This window comes from Vigna umbellata, chromosome 4, assembly GCF_029865625.1.
Source record: "Vigna umbellata cultivar VRB3 chromosome 4, Vumbellata_1.0, whole genome shotgun sequence".
Taxonomy (NCBI): Eukaryota; Viridiplantae; Streptophyta; class Magnoliopsida; order Fabales; family Fabaceae; genus Vigna; species Vigna umbellata.
In genome coordinates, this window is record NC_142168.1 from 51969334 (window position 1) to 51992519 (window position 23186).

A 23186-nucleotide genomic window follows, 5' to 3' on the forward strand; every position below is an offset into this window, starting at 1 on the left:
AATATTTTATATCATATTTTGAACTGATTTTCTGTATTTTAGATGTTTCGGATTGATTTTACTATTTCAAGTTGCTGTAATTTCATTTTAATGTGTCAATTTCGTTTTTACTGTCTTAATCTAGTTTTACTATTTTGAATTTTATTTAAAACGCTTTTTTTTATTTATTCGCAACCAAACCATCAAACCCCCCCACTATGTGTGTGATCTGAGATTTGAACCACAAATTGGTCCTTGAGAGACGACCTAGGAGTCACTGCCTAGTCTATACTGCATTCTTTTATGCACAACTTTTGTGGGACGTGCGACCCTCTCAACAAAATGGCGCCGTTGCCGGGGACCAACGGTTCAGTCTTAGGTCTTTTGTTGTGTTAGTGTTGTGTTGTGTTGTGTGATGTGTTTTAGGATGTTTAGGTAGTCTTGTTTGGGTTTACTTCTTTTATCAATTTTTGTGTGTTTAGATTTTTATCATTTTTGTATTTTGTGCATTTAGTTGTTGTTTCTGGAAGTTTCAAATTATGTAAATAATGGTTTTCCCCCATGTTATGTTTCTATATGTTTGGTTTAATCTTTGTTTGAATTGGAAGTCCAGGTCTGAGACAGGTTTTGCACTACAATAGAGGAGATGACAGATTCTCAAGACTGGATATATGAGCTGATCAAGAGTCTTCCCAAATTCCATGGGTTGGCACATGAAGATCCATACAGGCACCTCAAGGAGTTTTGTTTGGTGTGTTTGTCGATGAGGCCTGTTGATGTTTCAAAGGAGACAGTGTTGATGAAAGTGTTTCCAATGTCCCTTCAAGGTGCAGCAAGAGACTGGTTCCTATACCAATATCCTTTTGATAGTTGGCAGGAAACACAATAGAGATTCCTCAACAAGTTCTTTCCAGCAGCAAAGGTAGTCAGCATTAGGAGGGAGATCACTGCCATTGAGCAATTTCAAGAAGAAAGCCTGGCAGATTATTGGAGAGGTTTAACAGGCTCTGCACAACCTGTCCAAACCACCAAATTTCAGAGCATTTGCTCTTGATTTACTTTTATGAAGGGCTCCTGGACAATGAAAGGATATTAGTGGATGTAGCTGCTGGTGGATCTTTGATGGACAAAACTCCAACAGAGGCAAAGAAGTTGCTCTGCAAGCTGGCGGGTCAAAATCCAAGTGAGGTAGTAAAGGAAAAACCTGAGCAGGTTTACTGTAAACTTGAAATCCCTACTCATGTATCTGAGGTTCAAGTAAATTTTAATGTTTTTGAATTGGTAAAACTTGAACCATTTAAGCCTGTTCTGGATTCTGATATTGATATACATGTGCACACTCATGTTGTGGATTCATTATTCCCTGTAGAGCACATTGACATACCTGATGTTCACTATCCTTGCACTGATCTTGATTTAAATGATAGCCTTGAGGATGCAGCTGACGACTTGGAGATTGGTAAGAAAATTTTCAATGAGCAAAAACAGGTTTATTCTGAACTTAAGATTCCAAACTCTTTACCTGATTTGCCTATACATTCAAATGCTTGTGATTTGATGCACACTGATTCTATAGGATTCATGACTGATACTGATACAGATTTGATTGACCATTTTAAAATTTTTGATTCAGTATCAGCCATTGAACCCATTGGTATAGAGGTTGTTTTGAATGGACATGATTGCCGTGATGAAATTTTGAATGATAATAGCCTTGAGCTGACCTTTGATTCTATTGATGATGCATATATCAATATTGATTTTGAGGTAGAAACTGTGCAATTTGATAACTCTATAGAGTTAGGACTGAACTTTGATCTGACACAGTTCTCTGAGAACTTTGAATGTGATTGTGAATCTGGTTCTTGCCCGATTTGTATTGAAATTGATTATGTGTTACAGACAGATTCTAAGCGTATAACAGATGCTATTAATTGTGAGTTTGATGACCATGTTGCAGAATTAAATGAGAATACAGGTGCTGACATTAAGGAAATCATGATTAATGAAGGAGAGTATACTGCTACTTCTTTGACTGAGCCAGAGATCTCCATTCCGGTGTCACACACTCAACAACTGCCAGTAGAAGGAAAGCTACTGATGGAACAGTTTGCTGGGAGAAGAAAGAAGAAACATCTCGTTTTGGATGATATGGCAGTACTGATGAAGTTGTTCCTCCTCAAAACTTGTTTGCTGAATCCTGTGGTAGAAGACATCTCCCTGATAGTCCAAAATTGGCAACTGCCACCATGACCAGGGGAGTTTTCTTTCTCTCTTCTCCCCCTTTCCGTACTTTTATTGAACTTGTCCATGATCTGTTCACTGTTCTGATTTCTGATCTTATTGTTTGTGACACATTGAGGATACTGTGTAGTTTAAGTGTGGTCTATTGGGGGAGATTTTTATTTTTCTTTGTTAGTTTTTGTTTTCTTGGTTAAATTTTTTTCTTTTCTAGGTAGTGTTTGTTTTGTTTTGTGTACAGTTTGCATGTTTCTCTTGATTTCTAGACTTTGTGTAGGTTGTAGATGTGTCCTTCACTTCATTGATACTTGGTTTGAAATCCTTGCTTTTCTTTGCTTGGCAAGATGATTATGATGTTTGAGAGGTTGAATCGATTGTGACAATTACCCTGTGTGAGATTTGAGCCACTTTATGTTCTTTCTTGTGTGTGATACGTCTCTTGATTGCTTGCGCATATGCCTTGGCTTGACTCTTGTTGATAATTCTTGATTGATATGCATGTTTGGAAGTGATAAAGGCAGTTTTGTTTTTGAGCCTCTCTAGCCAAATAAGCTTACCTTGTTCTGATTCTTTGAAAACCTTTTTTGAGCCTATACTTTCCTCATTTCTTTGTTTTGAAGCTCATACACTAGCCCTAAGTGAAAAACCAATATTACCTTAACCTTAGGGAATTTTGGAGCTTTGGAAGTGTTTTGGGAACAAGTGTGGTCTCCTTGGGGTTTCTGATGAATTGGTTGGTTGGTTCCTCTTCTTGTTTTATGTTTGTAAATATGTTGTGTATCTTGTCTCTTATAGTTGTGTCCTAAACAGAGAGAAAAAAATAGAGACAGGATGAAAAAATAATATAGAAAAAAAAATGAAAAAAAAAGAATTTTTTTTTTGTGAATAATGGAGTCAAGAAGAGGATTGAATTAGAGGTTTTGGGTGTGAGTTGACTGTGTTTACACTTGTTCCCCCATTTCTCCTCTATTTCTTTTGGTTTGTAGCTTCTCATCCACATTTATCCTCCCTTGTCCTTGGCCCCATTTCACCCATAAAAGACCTTTTGATTTGAACATGCATGTGTTTGAGTGTTGATATTAGAGGCTTGCCAAGTCTGTTGTTGCTCGCTTTCTTGAGTGCATTGAGTGACATTGATTTACCCTAAACACTTGAGAGAAACACTGATAGTGCATCTGTGAGGTTTTGTTACTTTTGATTCACCTTTTGAACTGATTAATCATTTTGCCATGTTTTGAATTGCGTGGATGATTTCATGAGTATCTGCTTTCTTTGATTTTGTGTTGGATATTGTCTACTTCCTTTCTTGGTCCAGATTCCTTGAGAACTGTGTAATTCTGTTTCTGTCAATATTTTCTCAATTTCACTTAGTTTATTGTACTAGATTTAATTAGGGAATTGTGCTAAAATGTCCGGTATTTTTCCGTTTTTGCTAATTGTGCTTAATTTGACCAAAAATTCTTATTTTAATTAATTTGAATTATTTGAGCTAATTATTTGCATTATTAATTGTAGGGAAATTGTTGGATAATATTTGGGACATTTTGGAGGTCAAAAGAAGATGTGACATAAATTTTGTTTAAACTAAAAAGAGAGAGGTGTGGATTTCATTTTTCTTTATGCACATGGGAGTGGTGTATGCTTGAGAGAAAAGGGGTGCAATCCACACGTCCAGGGCATCTCTGTCCAACACAACAAGCAAAATGCAAGGTGTTGCACGGCCATGACAACTTATTTTGGCAAAACAATTGGAATAAAAGTGGGAGCCACCACAGTTTTTCTTGGCTGGAACGTGCAACACATACACATGATGGGCTTCACATTCCAAGCACATTTTGGTGAGCACACGGCAACAACATGGGCCCATGGAAGCAAGCATTGGAGGCACACGGAAAGGTCCAGCAAAGAAGTGAAGACGTGGTGCTGGAAGAAAGAAATCATTCACGGTCCAGCAAATGGGAAGTTGCCACGGCCCAAAGAAAAAAAAAGGGGGTTGCACGCTGGCAGAAAGGAGGTGCAGCAGCAACTCACGGTCCACCAAGCTAAAGGGAGAGCCTACGTGAAGAAGCCCTGAGGTCTGGGAATTGTGCACACTTGGAGGGCTCCAGCCGCCACTTAAAAAGAGGTTTATTTATTAGTTTAAGGGGGGGGGAGCTCTTGGTATTATTCCACTTCCATGATTCTACACATAGAGAAGTTACGGAGGAGTACACCCAGCATGGATTGAAGAAGGAGAAAGCAAACTGGTGTGGAGACTGGAAGGAGAAGCATTCGGCCAGGAGCAAGCCAGGCACTACTTGTTTGTTCTTTCACTTTGAATGTTTTTATTTCAAGAGAACTGTAATGTGTTTTTCGTGATGAATGAATTGGTTGATGTTTATTCCTTTTCTTGAATCCTGATTGCATATTTCATTTAGCTTCCTGCTCCTTTATAAAATCTCTTCTTGCATTTTGTAACCTTTGGGAAGGTGATTCTCGGCTTTGTGTTGAACCAAAGAACAAGTTCATTTATTTTGCTTTAGCAGTAGAGTAGCAAATAGATTTCCATCACCTAATCAGTAAAAGAAAATAACTCAAAAAGAAAGTGTTTATTTGATGAGGGAGTTCTCGGTTTCGGTTTCTTTCAATTACAGAAGCAAGGTTTTACTTCTTTTAATTCCTTAGATGCTAGAGAAAGATGCTATCACTTAAAAGAAATGAACCCAAAAAATTGTCAAATTTGAGAAAGAGCTCTCGGTGTAGTGGAGAAGAGAGCCATGTCCAACGTTGGAGATGTGGTGTCACGGTTTAGTAAGGAGAAAGTGGTGTGTTGTCACATATGAAGGGTTTTAATTACTTAGGATGGTGACTTTCTTTAGTGGTATAGTTGAACACGGTGATAGCTTTCATTTCAAATGCTTTTGGGAAATAAGTGGAGCATGTGGTGATTAAAATAAAATAAGATGTTGGAAGTGCACCATTCACGTAAGGAGTAACCAAGAAAAGCATGTAAATTATTTTAATTTTCTTTGGATTGAATACATGGATGTGTCACGGCTAAGGAGGTAGTTCTTTATAAGCATTTGCAATGTTTAATTTCTTTTGGTAGATGAATGGGTCATAAGTTTTATTTTCTTTCATTTCCTTTGCTTTAAAATATTTTATATCATATTTTGAACTGATTTTCTGTATTTTAGATGTTTCGGATTGATTTTACTATTTCAAGTTGCTGTAATTTCATTTTAATGTGTCAATTTCGTTTTTACTGTCTTAATCTAGTTTTACTATTTTGAATTTTATTTAAAACGCTTTTTTTTATTTATTCGCAACCAAACCATCAAACCCCCCACTACGTGTGTGATCTGAGATTCGAACCACAAATTGGTCCTTGAGAGACGACCTAGGAGTCACTGCCTAGTCTATACTGCATTCTTTTATGCACAACTTTTGTGGGAGGTGCGACCCTCTCAACAGTGTTGCACCAGATTTAATTTTTGCAACAAAATTCACACCAAATTCAAATCTGATTTACACTTTTAATGCTTCAACTTGTATAACCCGGGCTAGATCAAGTCCTCATTGCCTTATTTGGTATATATACAGCTTGTTTAGCACTTGCAAATCAATTAACACAATATACTCCAACAGAATCAGGAAACTAAACAAAATAGAAAAAAAATACTACAACAATTGCACAAGACTATAACAGCACGGAATTTTGAATTATAAGGCTGAAATTGACTCAAAAAATGAAGTTTCACCGATTAAAATGAAAGGACAACATCAACACACAAAGGAAACTCAAATTGAACTACTGGAAAAGTAATACATAGCAAAACAGAAATGAAAAACAACACCTCTGGAAACAAAACAGAACACACTGATTTGGAAAACTGAAACAGAAATTAGATCACCATTGGAAGGAGAAAATGGAAGAGGAACTTAGCTTTGGTTTGCGTGGACAACCAAGGCTCTGATACCACTTGATGGAAGCTTAGACATGCTTAGAATGACCTGGACCTTGCAGACAAAGCTTCAAAAACCGAGAACAATATTGGTGCAGCGGATTGAAATCAGCAGTGTGAATGCAGTGGAAATTGAGTGAGATTGATTGATGGTTGGTGTGTTTGAGTGGAATGAGTATGTGTGGGAACCTCACAACTTAGAAGGCCTTCCTACAATGGAAGGAAGCTAGAGGAAAGGGAAGAGAAAGTAGAGAGAATAAATGACTCAAGAGCATTAGGGCTGGAAGTTAATTTCAGCAGCAATTTACTACGCTCAAAAGTTCTTTACATGGTGAAAGAGGTCTCTTATTTATAGGGAAATAAGAGCCTCACATCTGAAATGACATTCAAAATGAAATAACAATTAAACTGAAATGAATGGTGTCAATTTTGGTTTGGGCAGCAGCTCACACAGCTCATGTGAATTCTTGGGCAGCAAGTTTGAAAATGGAAAGCGCCAAATTCTGTTTTGATGGTTTTGGTCAGCAGCACACATGTAAAACACCTTTGTTTGATAGTTTGGGCAGCAAGCTTTTCCCCCAAGTCTTTATATTGGCAGCTGCTTTTTATTAATCCTACAAAGCAAGGAAAAATGTGCTTTTAATTATGGGAAAAAGAATCAATGTAAATTACCTTCCATAAAAGCAAAATGGTAGGTGATCCTTCTTCCTCTTGAATCCTCTTTGCCATGGCTCTAGTAAGAGGTCCAATGTGCGTCTTAGATGGTCTTCCATCAATGGATGTAGTGAAAGAGGCCATATAAAAGCTATTTGTCCAATTATCAAGAAAATTCACAAAAAGAAGAAGGTCCACATTGCTTGGGTTGATAATGAATTTGATTTACAAAAGGCGTTTCTTGAATTACTTGATGAATCTGAAACATTGAATGCTGCTCATAAAAATATGAAAAAGGAATTTAAAGAATTGAAATTGAAGTATGAAAAAGTACTAGATGACGAAGTTGTTTTGAGAAACAAAGTTAGTAGTCTAGAAACTAAATTATCTGAATCTGATGTTATTGTACAACCTATTGAGTGTTTATCTTGTAAAAGTCACATGTTTGACATTGACATACTGGAAAATTTACTTTCTAAAGGAATCAAGCCTATCTCACATGTTCAAAATGTTTTTAGAAAGAGCAATGTTAGAAATATAAACATGCATCATCATAAAAAGTCTAAATTTAAGAGAACTAATAGAGTTTGGGTTGAGAAAGGGACTTTTGTGAAAAATAAGGTGCATGATGTTTGTTGTTTTTATTGCATGAAAAAGGGACATACTTCAAACCAATGTAGAATTAAACATTTTGATGTTCCAAATGGGAAATATGCTTGGATTCCTGTTATAAAGTAATATGTCTCTAACCTCAAAGGACCCAAATGAGATTATGGGTACAAAAACTATACTGGTTTTACTTTGCAGGTTAATTTTTCAAAAGGATACGAGAGCTTTATGGTATTCTGCTGTTTGAATTGATGCTACAAGCCAGGATGTAACTCCATCAAGTGGTATCCAAAAGCCTTCGTTCAAGCACCAAGTATTTGAGCTAAGTGTTGTTTAAACTGTGATGTTGCATCTTGTTTTTACTTGATCTTTCATTATTTAATTATTGTTATATTCATTTCTGGTTAGGCAAATGATATGTTCATCACTATTTCATTCATCCTGTGTTGTGTTCTTGTCTGTTTACACATTTTGATCAAGTGAAATTCATCTATTTAAGATATTCATGTGTTGAATTTCATTCATGTCATGTAAAGCCATGTGCATTGTTATTTCAGTGCTTTGTTGATAATTATCTATTGAATTTGTGTTTAACTGACTTAGTTTTCAATTTCATGAGTACGTTGAAGTTACCTTTGGTGTAATCTCTGTCAAGCATAAAAAACTATGAAAAAGTCATTTAAATGAGTTGGCTGACAGATTTTCATTAGCAATTTTGGATGATTAAGACATGTGAAATTTAAATTGTCATTTCTATTTCAAAGATTCTATGGAGACTTGTTTTTAAGTTCAAATGCATAATGAATGAGTTATGATAATATACATTGAGAGCTTGGATGCAGTAAATGAACAGATCAAATTTGCATAATTTTGATGTAAATTATTTTGTTTAAAAATGTTGAAAGATAAAACCTGAATCAGCTCTTGTGATTGAATTTTTGCATATGTTGTTTTGATATGCATAGCTAAATTTGTGAAGTTGAACAAATTGGGATATGAGAGTGCATGAATCAGTTGGTGTTTGGGAAGTTGAAGTTTGTGCTGTCAAAATTAGTTTTTGAACTGATTGTGCTAGCTGAAATGCTTTCTTGTTGAACCTGGAGTAGCTGTGATCACATTCATTTAAGCTACTATTGCATTCATTCTAGCTCATAAATTATTTGTAGAATCATTAATTTCTAATTCGTTTGGAAACTGACTGTTGAATTCAATGAATTAATTAAGTCTGATAAAAGTTGAATTTGATCTACCTAGAATTATTGAAACTAGTTTGGAATTGCAAATACTAATTTCAACTAGCTTGTAAGTATTTCTGCATTGCATTGGACTGAATAGATCTTACAATATTTTTCAGAATCTGTTTTTAAGTTTAAGGGAAATATTACATTTAGGGGGAGAAATTTTTGTTTTGAATTCCTAGGATGTTTTATCATGTTCATGTCTTGCTTTATGTGCCCTTGTAATCTTTAATGTTTTCATGAATAATATGATCTATTGTTTTAGTACATACATTGTTTAATTGAGGGGGAGCTCATATTAAGGGGGAGCATTATAACTCTTTTTGCTTATGATCAAAAAGGGAGAGAAATATGTATGTAGTTACTACTAACTCTTATTGTTGTCTATCAGTTTGTATCTTTTGCAGATAACCCAAAGTTGCTTTTAAAAAGTGATTTTTGATCATCATCAAAAAGGGGGAGATTGTTACCAATGAGGAGCATTGGTAAATTTGAAGATAAATGATTTTGATGATGTTGCAAGAAGATAGACTGTTCTAATTGTTTTAAAAGCACTTTGTAGATTATAAATGTATTAGGAAAGGCTTTAAACATGTAATACTTAGAAAAACTTGTACTTCCAGAATTGTTACGCATTTAATCGATTATTAGAAGCTATAATTCTATGGCAGTTATAATTCATCTCTACGAATTCAGAATTGTTGGCTATATAAGGTTCTTCCAAAACTCTAAGAAGAAAACTCTGAGCTTTTTGAGAATACAGTGTGTCTGAGGAAGTTCTAAAAAGCTAGTTCAAGTGCTTTGCCTGGTCTGTGAATAGGAGAAGCTCGCGTTTCGTGTGTCGATAGTCGGAGCGGTTCTCTTCGAGTTGGCAAGGTGGTCATCTTCCGGTTTGTTCGTCGAAGGAAGGTTTTATCTCTCTGTTTTCTATTAACTCTTATTGTAATTTGTGAAACTGATTTTAGTGAAAACGTTAATAAGTTTTTATAGTGATTAACAACTGGACGTAGATTCTTTTGAATCGAACCAGGACAAAAATCTAGTGTATCAATTTTTTCTACTCCCTACTCTCTTTATTGTTTTATGCACATTAATTGTTTGATAAATTTTCTCTAAGAAAATTGTTTTTCTAAAACGGACCATCAAAACTTGATTTGTGACCGTAACACGCTTTCCGAATATTTTATTCCGCTGCGCGACTCTATAATGGTACCGATTGTTCCGACAATGTACATCAGCCGCATGGCTTTCCACACCGCTAACGATGTAATCTAGTACAAAGCTTTCTCCCTACCACTTCAAGGAGAAGTGTTGGCGTGGTTCCATCTTTTACTGCCCATATTTTTGGAGAACTTCAAGAAGAAGTCTTCGGTCAACAGTTTGCATCGAGTCGAGTCCAAGACCTGACAACCCTATCTCTAATGAATCTGAAGTAGAACAATGATGAATCGCTTTAGGCCTTCATTTCGTGTTACAACCAGACCGTATGGCAAATTAAGGATTTGCATCCTGACTTTGCCTTACAACACATCGTGATGGCTTTAAAGCCAAGACTGTTTGTTGATAGTTTGTGCTGAAAAGCTGCCCAAGTCTATGGAAGAGTTGAAAGAGTGGAAGATATGTGGGAGTTTTGTTAACTAATTGGCAAGTGTACCAAATCGTATCAAGTAATATAAAATGGTAAGACCAAGTATCGTTTCCGAAGAGACTCGTGACACTAAACAATCGTATAATAAATTAACTAGTTAAGGCTAAAGAACGATTCCATGGAATGACATTTAATGCAATAAAAGTAAACATAATAACTTGAGTGTAAAATTGATCTTTTGAAACTAAAACAAGAATGAATGAAAGGTATTGAGATGATATGAGATGATGATGTTGTTGGGGTTAGATTTCACCTACTTCACTTTCATGCATATTATAACTCATCTTCTTCATTGGAATGTTAATGTCACTTACAAAATTACTTAGAACCCAATCCCTTGGCGTAAAAAGCCTAGCCTTGATTATTAGACAACAATCCCTTGAAACCCTAATAACCAATTTTGCATTAAGAAAAGAAGCTTAAGACAACTAAACATCCTATTTCTATCCCTAGATAATATTTCCTTTAGATGAAATCCTCCAGATCATGGTTCCTAAGTATTTCCCAGTAACAAAAAAATCAATTCATCAATCTATGAGTGGCCAAAAGCATAACAAACATTAAGAATAGGAGAAAATCACTAGCATCCAATGAAAGAAGCATAAAATATTCAAAACATGTTCAACTACATGAAGATCAAAGGTTACATCTTTCCCCAAAAATAAATGAATTTTGCTCTCCATTGTCATGGAGAACGTTGGCTTACAATGGAAGAATGTAAATGAGATGGAAACCCTAGAAGGAAATAAGGAAAGCTCCCACATGCCCAATCTTCCTCCAAAGGGTCGAAGAAAACCTTTTTGTGCTTCAGCCGTCAAAAGATATCCACCATAGTTCGTAAAGGCCTTCAAATAGATCAGAAGTGCCACATAAGCCAATGTTGTTGGTGCTTAGTGCCCCAACTAGGGGCAACCAGGCGAGACTCCGCGAAGAGTGGCGCTCAGCACCCCTTGAGTGGGCAACCAGGCGTGCTACGGGATAATTGGCGCTCAACACCCAAGAAGAGGGCAACTAGGCATGGTTGTGTGGCCTCCAATGCTCAACGCCCCAGAAGAAGGCAACCAGGCATCCTTATGCGACCATCAGCGCTCAAAGCCCCTAAAAGGGGCAACCAGCGCCCAGGGCCCAGAAAAGGTTAACCAGGCGTCCTTGAGCCTTCTACAGCCTTCTTTTATGGTACTTTTGTTGTCCTTTCAGGGTTCCAACTCCTTGATAATTTATTCTTCTTCCAAAATATACCAATAACCTACAAAATTGAGGGAATTAGTGATCAAAATCATTAGGTATAACCTCGACTAACTTATTCACAAAATTTAACTAAAAATAAGAGTTTAAGTAAGCTTCACAGTCAAAGAGAGTTGATTTAGTATCAAAATTGCATCACTGATAACAGTAAAATCAACCATTCTCACAACCTCAAACTTGAAACTTTGCTTGTCCCCAAAAGAGGGCTTAAACAACATAGTCATACTACAATGGTCTAGCACACCAAAAAGCATTTTCTCCTAAAACAAGTAATTACTCATGTCTGCTCATCATAGCAAGATCAGTCAAGATATAATGATGTTTTAACCAATCAAGCTTCAACTATGGTGCTCACAACACAAAGCATACACAACTGATGCAAGGCCTTAAGAGTGATCAATAACCAAAGCAAAATGTTATCCTATAGTGCATGGAATCTTTCCTCACCAAAGAAAGTGTTTCACTCAAGCTCAAAGGTGTACAATGAAGGGTCTCTTTCACTCTACCATCTACCATCACAATGTCACACAAATCAACTTTGTCTTTCATTTAAACAACATCAAACACATTCACAAGCAAGTTATCATCACAAGGACTTTTTAAGGCTTGTATTATGGCTGGCTAAGAAGAAAACTGGTTTTTCTGGACAACAAAGTTCCTTGAGTTAAGAGAGTGAACAATTTACTTCATAATTTAACATTAACCTCTCTTTCTACTTTTCACTTGAGAAACCACTTCTCAACTTAATCCCAACTTTTATTCATTAAGCTCATCCTTCTCTTCTTCTTCTTTCTTCTCTTGCTTTACTCAATGCTCTTTTTCTTTTTCTTTTTATTTCTTTTTCTTTTTTTTCAATTTCCCAACAACCCTAAACTTGAATCATTCTCTTATACCATACATGCATACTTTACTCAACTCAAGGCCAAGATTTCAAAGGTTCTTTCACATCCAACTCAAGGTTCAAAGGATAAAACAAAAATATTTATTTGGGTTAAAATGTTAGCACTAGCTTACAAGGGAGAAGAACATATGGCCTTGATCATTTGTAACAAGCAAGAAAATAGTTCAACAGAGAAACTCCGGCAAAATCAACTATGGTTCCAAAGCAATAACATTCAACAATAAACTCCAGAGCCCAACCTCTCATAGGTTCACTCAAGTTCCACAATTTTATAAACATCCTGCCAATTAAGACTTAAGAACAATTTTTGGGGTTTTGAATGCAAATGAATTAAAAATAAACATGAATGCAATTTGATCAATTGAGGCTAAACACTAGAATGAATGGATGAAGTTGACAATATGAGATGATAATGTTGTTGGGGTTTAGATTTCACTGTCCTTACTCTCATGCATATATTAATTCATCTTCTTCATTCAATTGTTAACGTCACTCTCTAAATTACTTAAAATGCGATCCCTCGTTGAAGAAAGCATATCCTTAATTACTAGACCACAATCCCTTGCATCCCTAATAATTAATTATGCATTACGATTAGGAGCTTAATGTTAGAATCGCTGCAACAGAATTATTAGCGTGGAACAAACCAAGAGGGGGGGGGGGTGAATTGGTTATATACTTTTATTGTACCTTTTATTATTTTTCTCTTAATTTTTCTTAGTGGGCAGATAATTAAATATAAATGACAGAGTAAGGGAAAGAGAAAAATTGCACAGGTGATTTTATCCTGGTTCAGATCACTCGGATCCTACGTCCAGTCGCTTATCTCAAACAAGATAAACCTTTTTCACTAACACAAAACAGTTACAAATATTAATCACAAAGAAAAACAATTTGTAAGAGTTTAGAAATACCACCTCTCTTGAAACCACAAGAGACAAACTTACACTTCCTTTAAATCTTCACAAAGGATGACCACCTCCTTCGAATGCTTCACAAAGGATGATTCTCTTCCAGGCACTTCCTCGGATACACCAAGGATGAACAAGCTATTCCTCTGTCACCGTAGTAGCACTTTAGGACTTTGCAGACAAGAGTTTCCTTAGCTTCAACAATCTCACAGAGTTCTCAAAGAGTTCAAAGATGTTTTTCACAAGGGAAGAGTTGTTTTTGAGATTAAGAGTGAGCCACCTTATAGACTCAGCCTAATACCCTTCCATTCTTCGAAAACGGGCCATCTAACGTATTTAATCGATTAACACAAGTATTAATCGATTAAAATGAGTACAACGGCTAGTTTTTCAAATCTGAAACCCCCAACGGCTAGTATTAATCGATTATTCTCAGGCATAATCGATTAACTAATCGATTATTATTAGCTTTAATCGATTATTACAGGGGCAATTGGGTTTTCAGTGCCAGCCTCGTTTTAATCGATTAAAACTGGGTTTAATCGATTAAAAAAACTTGTGGATGATTCTCAACAGTAAATAAATCAACTATAAATTACAAGAATCAACCCTAAAACATATTTGAGCACTATTACATCAACTTTGATTATTATAAAAGCTTTATAAAATACAAAGATCTTCAATTTGTCTTTATGGATCTTGACTTGTGCAAATCTGTTCATCATCAAAACTTCATCTTTGATTTTTGCTAACATTCTCTCCCTTTTTTATGATGATCAAAAATTCTTCTGAGTTTAAAGCTTTTTAATAATCTGAAACAACCACAACTTACGAAAGGAGAGATTAATAGAAAAATAAAGAAATAAAGAGTTTAAACTATCTTCTCCCTCTTTTTGATCATAAGAAAAAAACATGTGCTCCCCCTTAATAAAAAGAAATTATGCATAGAAGAAAAAGAAAGGAACAACTTTTTATTGAATTTAAAAAAATGCATAATTATAAAGATAAACAACAAAACAAACAAAGAGGATCTAGAACTCATCACTTGCGTCACTATTAAAGTGACGCTCTAATTCTGAAATCTTAGTGTCTAGATGCTTGAGATGAGTACATATTTCTTCATGGCGAGTGTTTTGAATGTTCATCATCTCATTTTGGAGGCGAGCCATCTCAGTCATTTGTCTAGAGAGACTCTCTAGAATATATTCCTCGTGCACATGAGATGGGCCAGTAACATGTGTGGGGTCAGGCATGGGGATATCCGCAGCTTCGTCTTCATTTTCTTGCCCACCAATGACATCCTTAGGGTGGATGTAGGAGAGTCCTTGTTTGATAAAACCCATTTGCCTCAGGGAGTTATCTCCAATCTTATGACCCGAAAGGACAGTCTCATGATGTTCATTTGTGACATCTACTCCTTTGTACTCACAAATTTGGGAAACAGGAAGAGGATATGGAAGAGGTGCAGCATCTAACCTTTTGGCTTTGAACATTATTGTCTGAATCAGGTGAGGCCAATTGAGTGGAATGCTCTGAAGTATTCCATACATAATGATGAGATCAGTCTCAGAGCATTGGGCATGATTTGACCCTCTAGGGCACAAAAGCCACACAATAAGGTAGAAGAATGGCCCTTTAGTCAAAACTGCATAGCAAGATGTAAATGCTACTTGTCTCACGGATTCAGCACACACTTTACAATCTGCTACAGTACAATCAGTTTGGCTTTTCCCAAACTACACGGAAAATTCACAACTAGTTCAGCAGACTACACAATGCAAAGCAATGTCAAATGAAACTCAGAAATAGCTAAGCAAACCCAATTTATTAGTCTGAATTAACATAAAGAAACAGTTTGCGCATGTTAAGGAAAAAAATGAAACCATATGATATCCAAACAGAATATTCAAGCAAATATGGTTTACTATTTTTAGTCATGCACAAATCTAACACGAAACTGCACAATAGAATAAAGAGACTCCCTATTCAGCTTGGTGTAGTTTATGCAGGTAGCAAAGCTCCTTTTGCTCCACTTGAGGTACTCTTGTGTTAGACTTCCCACACTTACAAACTGCTTTTGAACAACTTTACTCCCTGTAAATGTTAATCAGAACAAAAACTGCACAACTAAATGGTCAGCACATTTCAAGTTCAAAACGTATTTCAGCACTTAAACAAAAACACACTCTTAACAAGAAATTTGGCTCTTAGATGCAGCCACACAAAGCTCACAAAAATCAGTCTCTCTTAAAGCTTAAAGCACTCAAAATGGAAAGAATTGGAAGGGAGATTCTCCCTTGGCAGTACAAAGCTGGAAAGTCTTTCAGACCACCACCACCTAAGATGCTACCAAGCACACAAACCTTCTTTCAATTTCCAGAAATCCAGAGTGAAAAAGCTTCTCAAGTAATAAAGAAATGGCTAGGCAAAGATCAAAGTAATGGACAGACAGGTAGAACAGAACAGGACAGCCACTAAAGCAAAGGAATTGACAGCACAATACAATAACCACTGTAGACAGACTCTAGATTAGATGAAAAAAAACAATTAAAGCTCAAATTAAGAACAGCAGAATAGAATGCACATGCATTGAGACAAAACTAGAACATTCAACAATGACAAGCAAGAAACAAAGCTTTTGATCACAGTAAGCACAACAAATAGAACCTAAGGAATAGAACTAGAACAGATTTTAAAAACAATAAAAAGGACTTAAGTTGAACCAGTTATGATTGAAGAAAGTTATATCTGATTTTTGGCAGAGATAGTTTACTGAAACAGTGAACACTATTGTTAATTGCACCAGTTCTCCTTGCTTTTTTTTTTTCACAATTTGATAGCCAAATCTGAGTTGGATAACACTTTAGAACTTGCTATTTTCAGTCACAGTTCACAACAGATCACTTAATCAGTTTTCAACTTAATCAGATTTTTTTGTCAAAGGAAAATGAACATGGTTCAACGCAAAGAAAATATCCAAAGGAAAACAAGAGACTAATCACTCTCAACCACAATTATAGTTTCAAATACTACTAGTTTAGGCTTCCTTGAGTGACCAAAATGTATTCTCAATTGCAGAATTGATAGCAAAGTGAAAACAGTGAATGCACATTATGGATCACAAACTCAGAAGTTCAAACTAAGTTCAATCATTGTTGTAAACAGTTTTAATGCAATTATGCAGATTCATATACCTCAATAGATGCCAATGAAACAAAGTCAATACTGGGAAAATTTGAATCAGAACTTGGCAAAGAATTTAAAACCAAGTATGAATGACTCACAGACTCTGCAAAGAAAAACCAGTTCGGTGTAGCTGGCCAAATAACAAATCTGCTAATTAATCAATGTGCAACTGAGCTAGGCTGAGCCTTTCATTGCTCACTTGGTATGCACTTGTTACTGATTAGGCAGAAACCAAGCAAAGCTATCATTAAACAGATTCAAGAACATGAGATTCATTATCTCCACCACTGAAATATGTCACCAAGCTCATTTATCCAAATATCATAGCTTATTTAAGGTGAACAGAACTTACTCAGTGCAAACAACACAAATGAATCACAAAACACAAGCATCAGCTAGTTAAACTCGAATTAAATTGACAATTAAAACAAAGCACAAGACTAGAACATGACAGAAATGTGATTTTCAAATTAAAAGACTCAAACAAATTGGATTCACCGAATAAAATGATAAAAAAAACATTGACTCAAGGCACAGACAAGCACAAAATCAGAAAATGAGTTCAACATCAAACCAGAAAACACCTGGAATTGATTCAATGAAGACACAAACCAGATCACAAGACAGTAATAGAAAATGATGAACAAATCAGAAATTGAACGAAACAAAACGCAAAAAATCAAAAAGAGATGAAACTATCAGACGATGACATGAAACAGAATGCGAATCAAATGAACAAAATATGAATCGGCCAAGACCGAATCGAAACAACTCAACTCGGACTCAAGCGAAAACAGAGAACGCGAGACAACTTACCTCTGAAGCGTGCTCGAACCTGAGCTCTGATACCACTTGATGGACGAACGCCCGAGGAGAGGCCGAATGAGCGTGTCGCGAGCTCCTTCGAAGCTTCCTCAAGAGATGAACGTAGCGGAAAGTAGACGAAGCTCTAAATCGGGAGCTGAATCGAAGGAAAACTACTAAACTATGAACAGACTCAAGAAAACCCTAAGATCTAAGGTTTAATCGGTAGATAACCTTAGAGACACGAAGAAAACCCTAGAAAAGGGGAAAAGCTCAAAATGAACCGATTAAACGGTTCAAACGCAAGATTGATCGATTCAAAAGCGTTTAAACGGTGCAAATGGAGGTTTAATCGGTAGAAATCAAAGAACAAATGGTAAAAAGGGTTTCAATCGGCTAAATGGAGAGAAATGGTCTGAGAAGGAAGAAACCCTAATGTGTGGTTGGAGATTGAAAAAAGAAGAACGAAGATGTGGTTCTGTGATGAAGAAGAAGTGAGAACATATGAGAGGATGAAACTTACAGAGGTGATGAAAATCTGAAGATGTGGCTTGCGAGATGGAGAAATGCTCTCGCGAGAGAGAGAATGTGGAGAATGAAGATGTGTCGTGAAATGATGAAGACGTGGTGAAGCGTTACGCGTGGTTGAAGGAACACTCCACGCACAGGAAGCGGATTGGTGAATAAAGGCGTCGTGGAGGAGAGAGAAACACCGTAGAATTTGAAAAATGGAAGTGAGAGAGGTGCTTGGAAGGTGGCTAGAGGGAGTCTTTGGACTCTCTAGCCTATGACTTTCAAGAGAGAATAGTTTCTGATTCAGAAAATTCAATTCTCATTAATCTCCAAAGTAACAATACAATAGCAGAGCTGGGTATTTATAGTAACCCATGCTCCTTAAGAGCTAAACTATAAAAGATAAAAATACAAAAGGAGGACTACATCAAGTACGATTCCATCAGTAGGCCTTCTTTTTCTTGAAAAATCTTTTCTCCTTTTTGTCTTCACCCTTCTTTTGATTTGGGCAGTCTGCTTTTAGATGCCCCTTTTCTCCACAGCCGTAGCATCGGTAATTTGAGGAAGATACTTGATTATCTTTCTTTTCGTATCTAAATCTTCCTTTACCCTTAGACTTCATGAACCTGTTTAATCTTTTGATCACAAGACTTAAATTTTGCTCTTCGTCCGAGTCTTCATCTTCCGATTTACCTTTGCTTCTTTCAACCTCCGACTTTAATGCCAAACTCTTCTTGTTGTTTTTGGCGTTTGCTTCTTCTTCATCAAGTCTTCCAAGATCTAGTTCATGTTCCCTCAACTTTCCAAAGAGTGCCGCCATAGTCATGGTGTTGAGGTTTTGTGACTCCGAGATTGCAGTCACCTTTGGTTGCCACGACCTGTCTAAAGATTTCAAGATTTTAATGTTAAGTTCATCGGTATCAAATGACTTACCCAGTCCAATGAGATGATTGACAATGTTGGTGAAGCGTTTTTGAACGTCTGAAATTGTTTCTCCTTGCTTCATCCGGAACATTTCATACTCTTGGATTAAGGAGTTCTTCCTTGCCCTCTTTACATCATCTGTTCCTTCATGCGTCACTCTGAGTACGTCCCACATTTCTTGAGCAGTTTTGCAGACAGAGACCCTGTAGAACTCATCAACAGTCAATGCTGATGCAATGATATTCCGGGCTTTTACGTCATTCTGAAATCTTTTCTTTTCTTCAGTGGTCCATTGACCACGGGGCTTTGGTTCCTGTGTATTGTTAGTAGGAACAGAAGAGCCAGACGCAATAACATCCCAAATTTCACAATCAATAGATTCAATAAATATTTGCATTCTTACCTTCCAGAATGCATAGTTCTCACCTGTGAATAGTGAGGGTCTATTGATTGATGCACCCTCTGCAAAGGTTTGATGTGATCCTGCCATTTGAATGACTATCAAAGCAAGATTTGATACCAATTGTTAGAATCGCTGCAACGGAATTATTAGCGTGGAACAAACCAAGAGGGGAGGGGGGTGAATTGGTTATATACTTTTATTGTGCCTTTTATTATTTTTCTCTTAATTTTTCTTACTGGGCAGATAATTAAATATAAATGACAGAGTAAGGGAAAGAGAAAATTACACAGGTGATTTTATCCTGGTTCAGATCACTCGGATCCTACGTCCAGTCGCTTATCTCAAACAAGATAAACCTTTTTCACTAACACAAAACAATTACAAATATTAATCACAAAGAAAAACAATTTGTAAGTTTAGAAATACCACCTCTCTTGAAACCACAAGAGACGAACTTACACTTCCTTTGAATCTTCACAAAGGATGACCACCTCCTTCGAATGCTTCACGAAGGATGATTCTCTTCCAGGCACTTCCTCGGATATACCAAGGATGAACAAGTTATTCCTCTGTCACCGTAGTAGCACTTCAGGACTTTGCCGACAAGAGTTTCCTTAGCTTCAACAATCTCACAGAGTTCTCAAAGAGTTCAGAGATGTTTTTCACAAGGGAAGAGTTGTTTTTGAGATTAAGAGTGAGCCATCTTATAGACTCAGCCTAATACCCTTCCATTCTTCGAAAACGGGCCATCTAACGCATTTAATCGATTAACACAATTATTAATCGATTAAAATGAGTACAACGGCTAGTTTTTCAAATCTGAAACCCCCAACGGCTAGCGTTAATCGATTATTCTCAGGAATAATCGATTAACTAATCGATTATTATTAGCTTTAATCGATTATTACAGGGGCAATTGGGTTTTCAGTGCCAGCCTCGTTTTAATCGATTAAAACTGGGTTTAATCGATTAAAACAGCTTGTGGATGATTCTCAACAGTAAATAAATCAACTATAAATTACAAGAATCAACCCTAATACATATTTGAGCACTATTACATCAACTTTGATTATTATAAAAGCTTTATAAAATACAAAGATCTTCAATTTGTCTTTATGGATCTTGACTTGTGCAAATCTGTTCATCATCAAAACTTCATCTTTGATTTTTGCTAACACATAAGACGACCAATCCTCCTATCCCCATCTCTGGGCAATGTTGCTCTTGGGAGAAATTTCCCAGATCATGATTCGTAAGACATCTCCCGATACTTAGACAAATCATAAAATATAAGAATTTAGCAAAGGAGAAAATCCCTAACAATTAATGAAAGAAGCATATAATAATTCAAAACAAATTCAAATACATGAGAGTTTAGAGGTTACATCTTCCCCAACAACAAATAAGATTAGTTCTCCATCATTATGAAGAAACTAGATGAATAATGGAATGAAAGAGATAGAAAAACCCTAGAAACTGAGGAGGAGAGCTCTCACATCCCTAAATCTGCCTCCAAGGAGCAAAAAATGTGTTTATGTGCTCAAGACATCAAGAGATACAATCCCTAGGACGTCCAAGTGCTTAAATAGATAAAAAAAGTAACAGAAAACGAGTCCAAGTGCAACACGTTGGCGCTCAGCGCCCTAAGTGGGGCAACTGATAACGGTTGAAAAAATGTTATTTTTATACTTAATTTCGATATTAAAAACAACCTTTATGACTTAGAAACTAGCTTGGAATCATGTTTTTACTTAAGTTTTGGAAATAAGTGAGTTGGACGGGTTTTATGCTTGGTTTTCCTTGTTTTGGCAGGAATTAAGATGAATTAGATGAAAGAATTTGAAGTAGTAAGTAGCTGGATTTAGTAAAGGAAGTAAAAGTGCACAAAAGAAGAGTCGCATTCACCGCTCAACGCAACTTTTACCACTGAGCGGCGTTCTGAAGCACCACAATCACTGTTGAGGGATAAAACTGTAGCTGAGCGTCATTCTGAAGAGCCGCACTTAACGTTGAGCGGCAAAAGTGCCGCTCAACACCATTTAATTGGACTTGAGCCTATTTTCTGTAATTTTTAATAAACTATATAAGGGTTTAGTCGACCTAGGGTTAGTATCTTTGAACAGAAAGAGGCGAAATCACACTTTCTTCAGCCCTTGGAGGAGGATTTTTGATGCGGAAGCTCCTTTCTTCAAATTCTAGGGTTCTATCTTTCATTCTTTCAATGTTTTTCATCTAGTTTCACCATGTTTATGGTGAACTAAACCTCCTTTGTTGTTGGGGAACCGATGTAATCCTTTGAAACTCTCATGTATTGAATTGATTCTTGATTTTATATGCTTTACTTCATTAATTGTTAGGGTTTGTCTTCTATACTTTATGCATGCTTTGTTTCACTCATTCAATTGCATGATCATTGATGTTATTTATATGGACACATATAGATACGTCTAGACCTGAGGAAATTCTCCCAAGAGCAATACTACCAAGACATAGGGATAGGAGGATTGTTTGCCTTTAAGCTTCTGTGTGAATGTAATGCATGAATAATTGCTAGGGAGACAAGACATTGTAAACTAGTGATTAGGAGTAGGCTTTCTTCACCGATACATCGGGTTTAAGGTAAATTAGAAAGTGGCATTAACATTAATGAAGAAAGATGAATTCTTGAATACATGACAGTGGATAGGATGAATCGGAAACCCCAAAAACATCATCATTCCATATTTTACATCAATCACTTTTGCTTCTTTCAGTATTTGCATCTAAACCTACAAGATTTCGTTTACAAGTCCAATTTAATCAACAAATCACATAACTATTTAGGCCATGAGTCCTTTGGGAAACGATACTTGGTCTTACCATTTTATTATTACTTCATACGATTCAGTAGACATGTCGAGTGTTAACAGTGCCCAGGCGTTGTGCGAGAAAAAATTGGCGCGTAGTGCCCTTACTAGGGCGCCCAGGCGCCCAAGGTACAAAGCTGGCGCTCATGCGGCCAAAATTGAGCGCCCCGCCCTAGCGGTAGCATTACAAAACTCACTTTTTTTGCTGTTTTGCTTGCTTTTATGGCTTATTCAGCTCTATACATTGTTGGAGATTCTTCCAAGCACATTATTGGCTACAAAATAAAGTGAATTTAGTGATAAAATCATAAAGTATACCCTTTACTCACTTATTCAGTAAACTAGACTAAAAACACGAGTTCAAGTAAGCTTCTATGTCAAAAAGGGTTGATTTAATGTCAAAATTGAATTAGAGATAACGGTATTTTCGATCGTTATCATGTATATATTGTGTTATGTGTGTTATATATGCTTATGCTTACTATGAGATTTGTACAAGCATAGTTGTGGATACATTGTGTTGATTATTGCATACTACTGTGTTTAAAATGTGATTATATCTCTGTATGCACAATATGAGCTTTGGAAATTGAAATATCACATGCACCAAGCATATCTGTATGACTTAATCGATTGCAATGGTGTGTTAATCAATTAAAGTCATCAGACAACTTAACTTTTAAACTGTGGCAAAACAACAAGTTTTGAATCGATTATGTTAGTGGTTAAATCGATTAAAACTCGTATGTTTGCACAAATATTTTCAAGTGTGCTGTGTTGGATTTTGAGAAGAAAAGTTTCAAAAATATGCTAGTTGTTAAAGCCTAATTGATTACATGGATCATGAATTCAATTAAGTCTGTTAAAGATTTGAAAGTTATTTCATTGTTTGGCATATCTATCTCAACAATCATATTTTTAAATATGTTGACTGATAACGGTTTAAAACACCGTTATCTGTGATGTAACTTTGATACTAAATGCACCATTTTTGACTTAGAAACTTGCTTTAACTCATGTTTTTTCTTTCGTTTTGTGAATAAGAGAGTTGAGGTTATACTTGATGATTTTGCACTAAATTCCCTTGATTTTGTAGGCTATTGCAATGATTTGAAGGAAGAGTTAAAGTACCAAATAGTT

General features: G+C 36.1%; 1 protein-coding gene across 1 annotated transcript; it reads left to right on the top strand.

Annotated features, from left to right (window-relative positions):
• The first annotated feature begins 1101 nt into the window (after positions 1-1101).
• Positions 1102-2232, top strand: LOC148200555 (uncharacterized). The gene has a single exon (XM_088112985.1). It carries the CDS (start codon positions 1102-1104, stop codon positions 2230-2232), a length of 1131 nt encoding a protein of 376 aa, XP_087969111.1.
• Positions 2233-23186: the final 20954 nt, after the last annotated feature.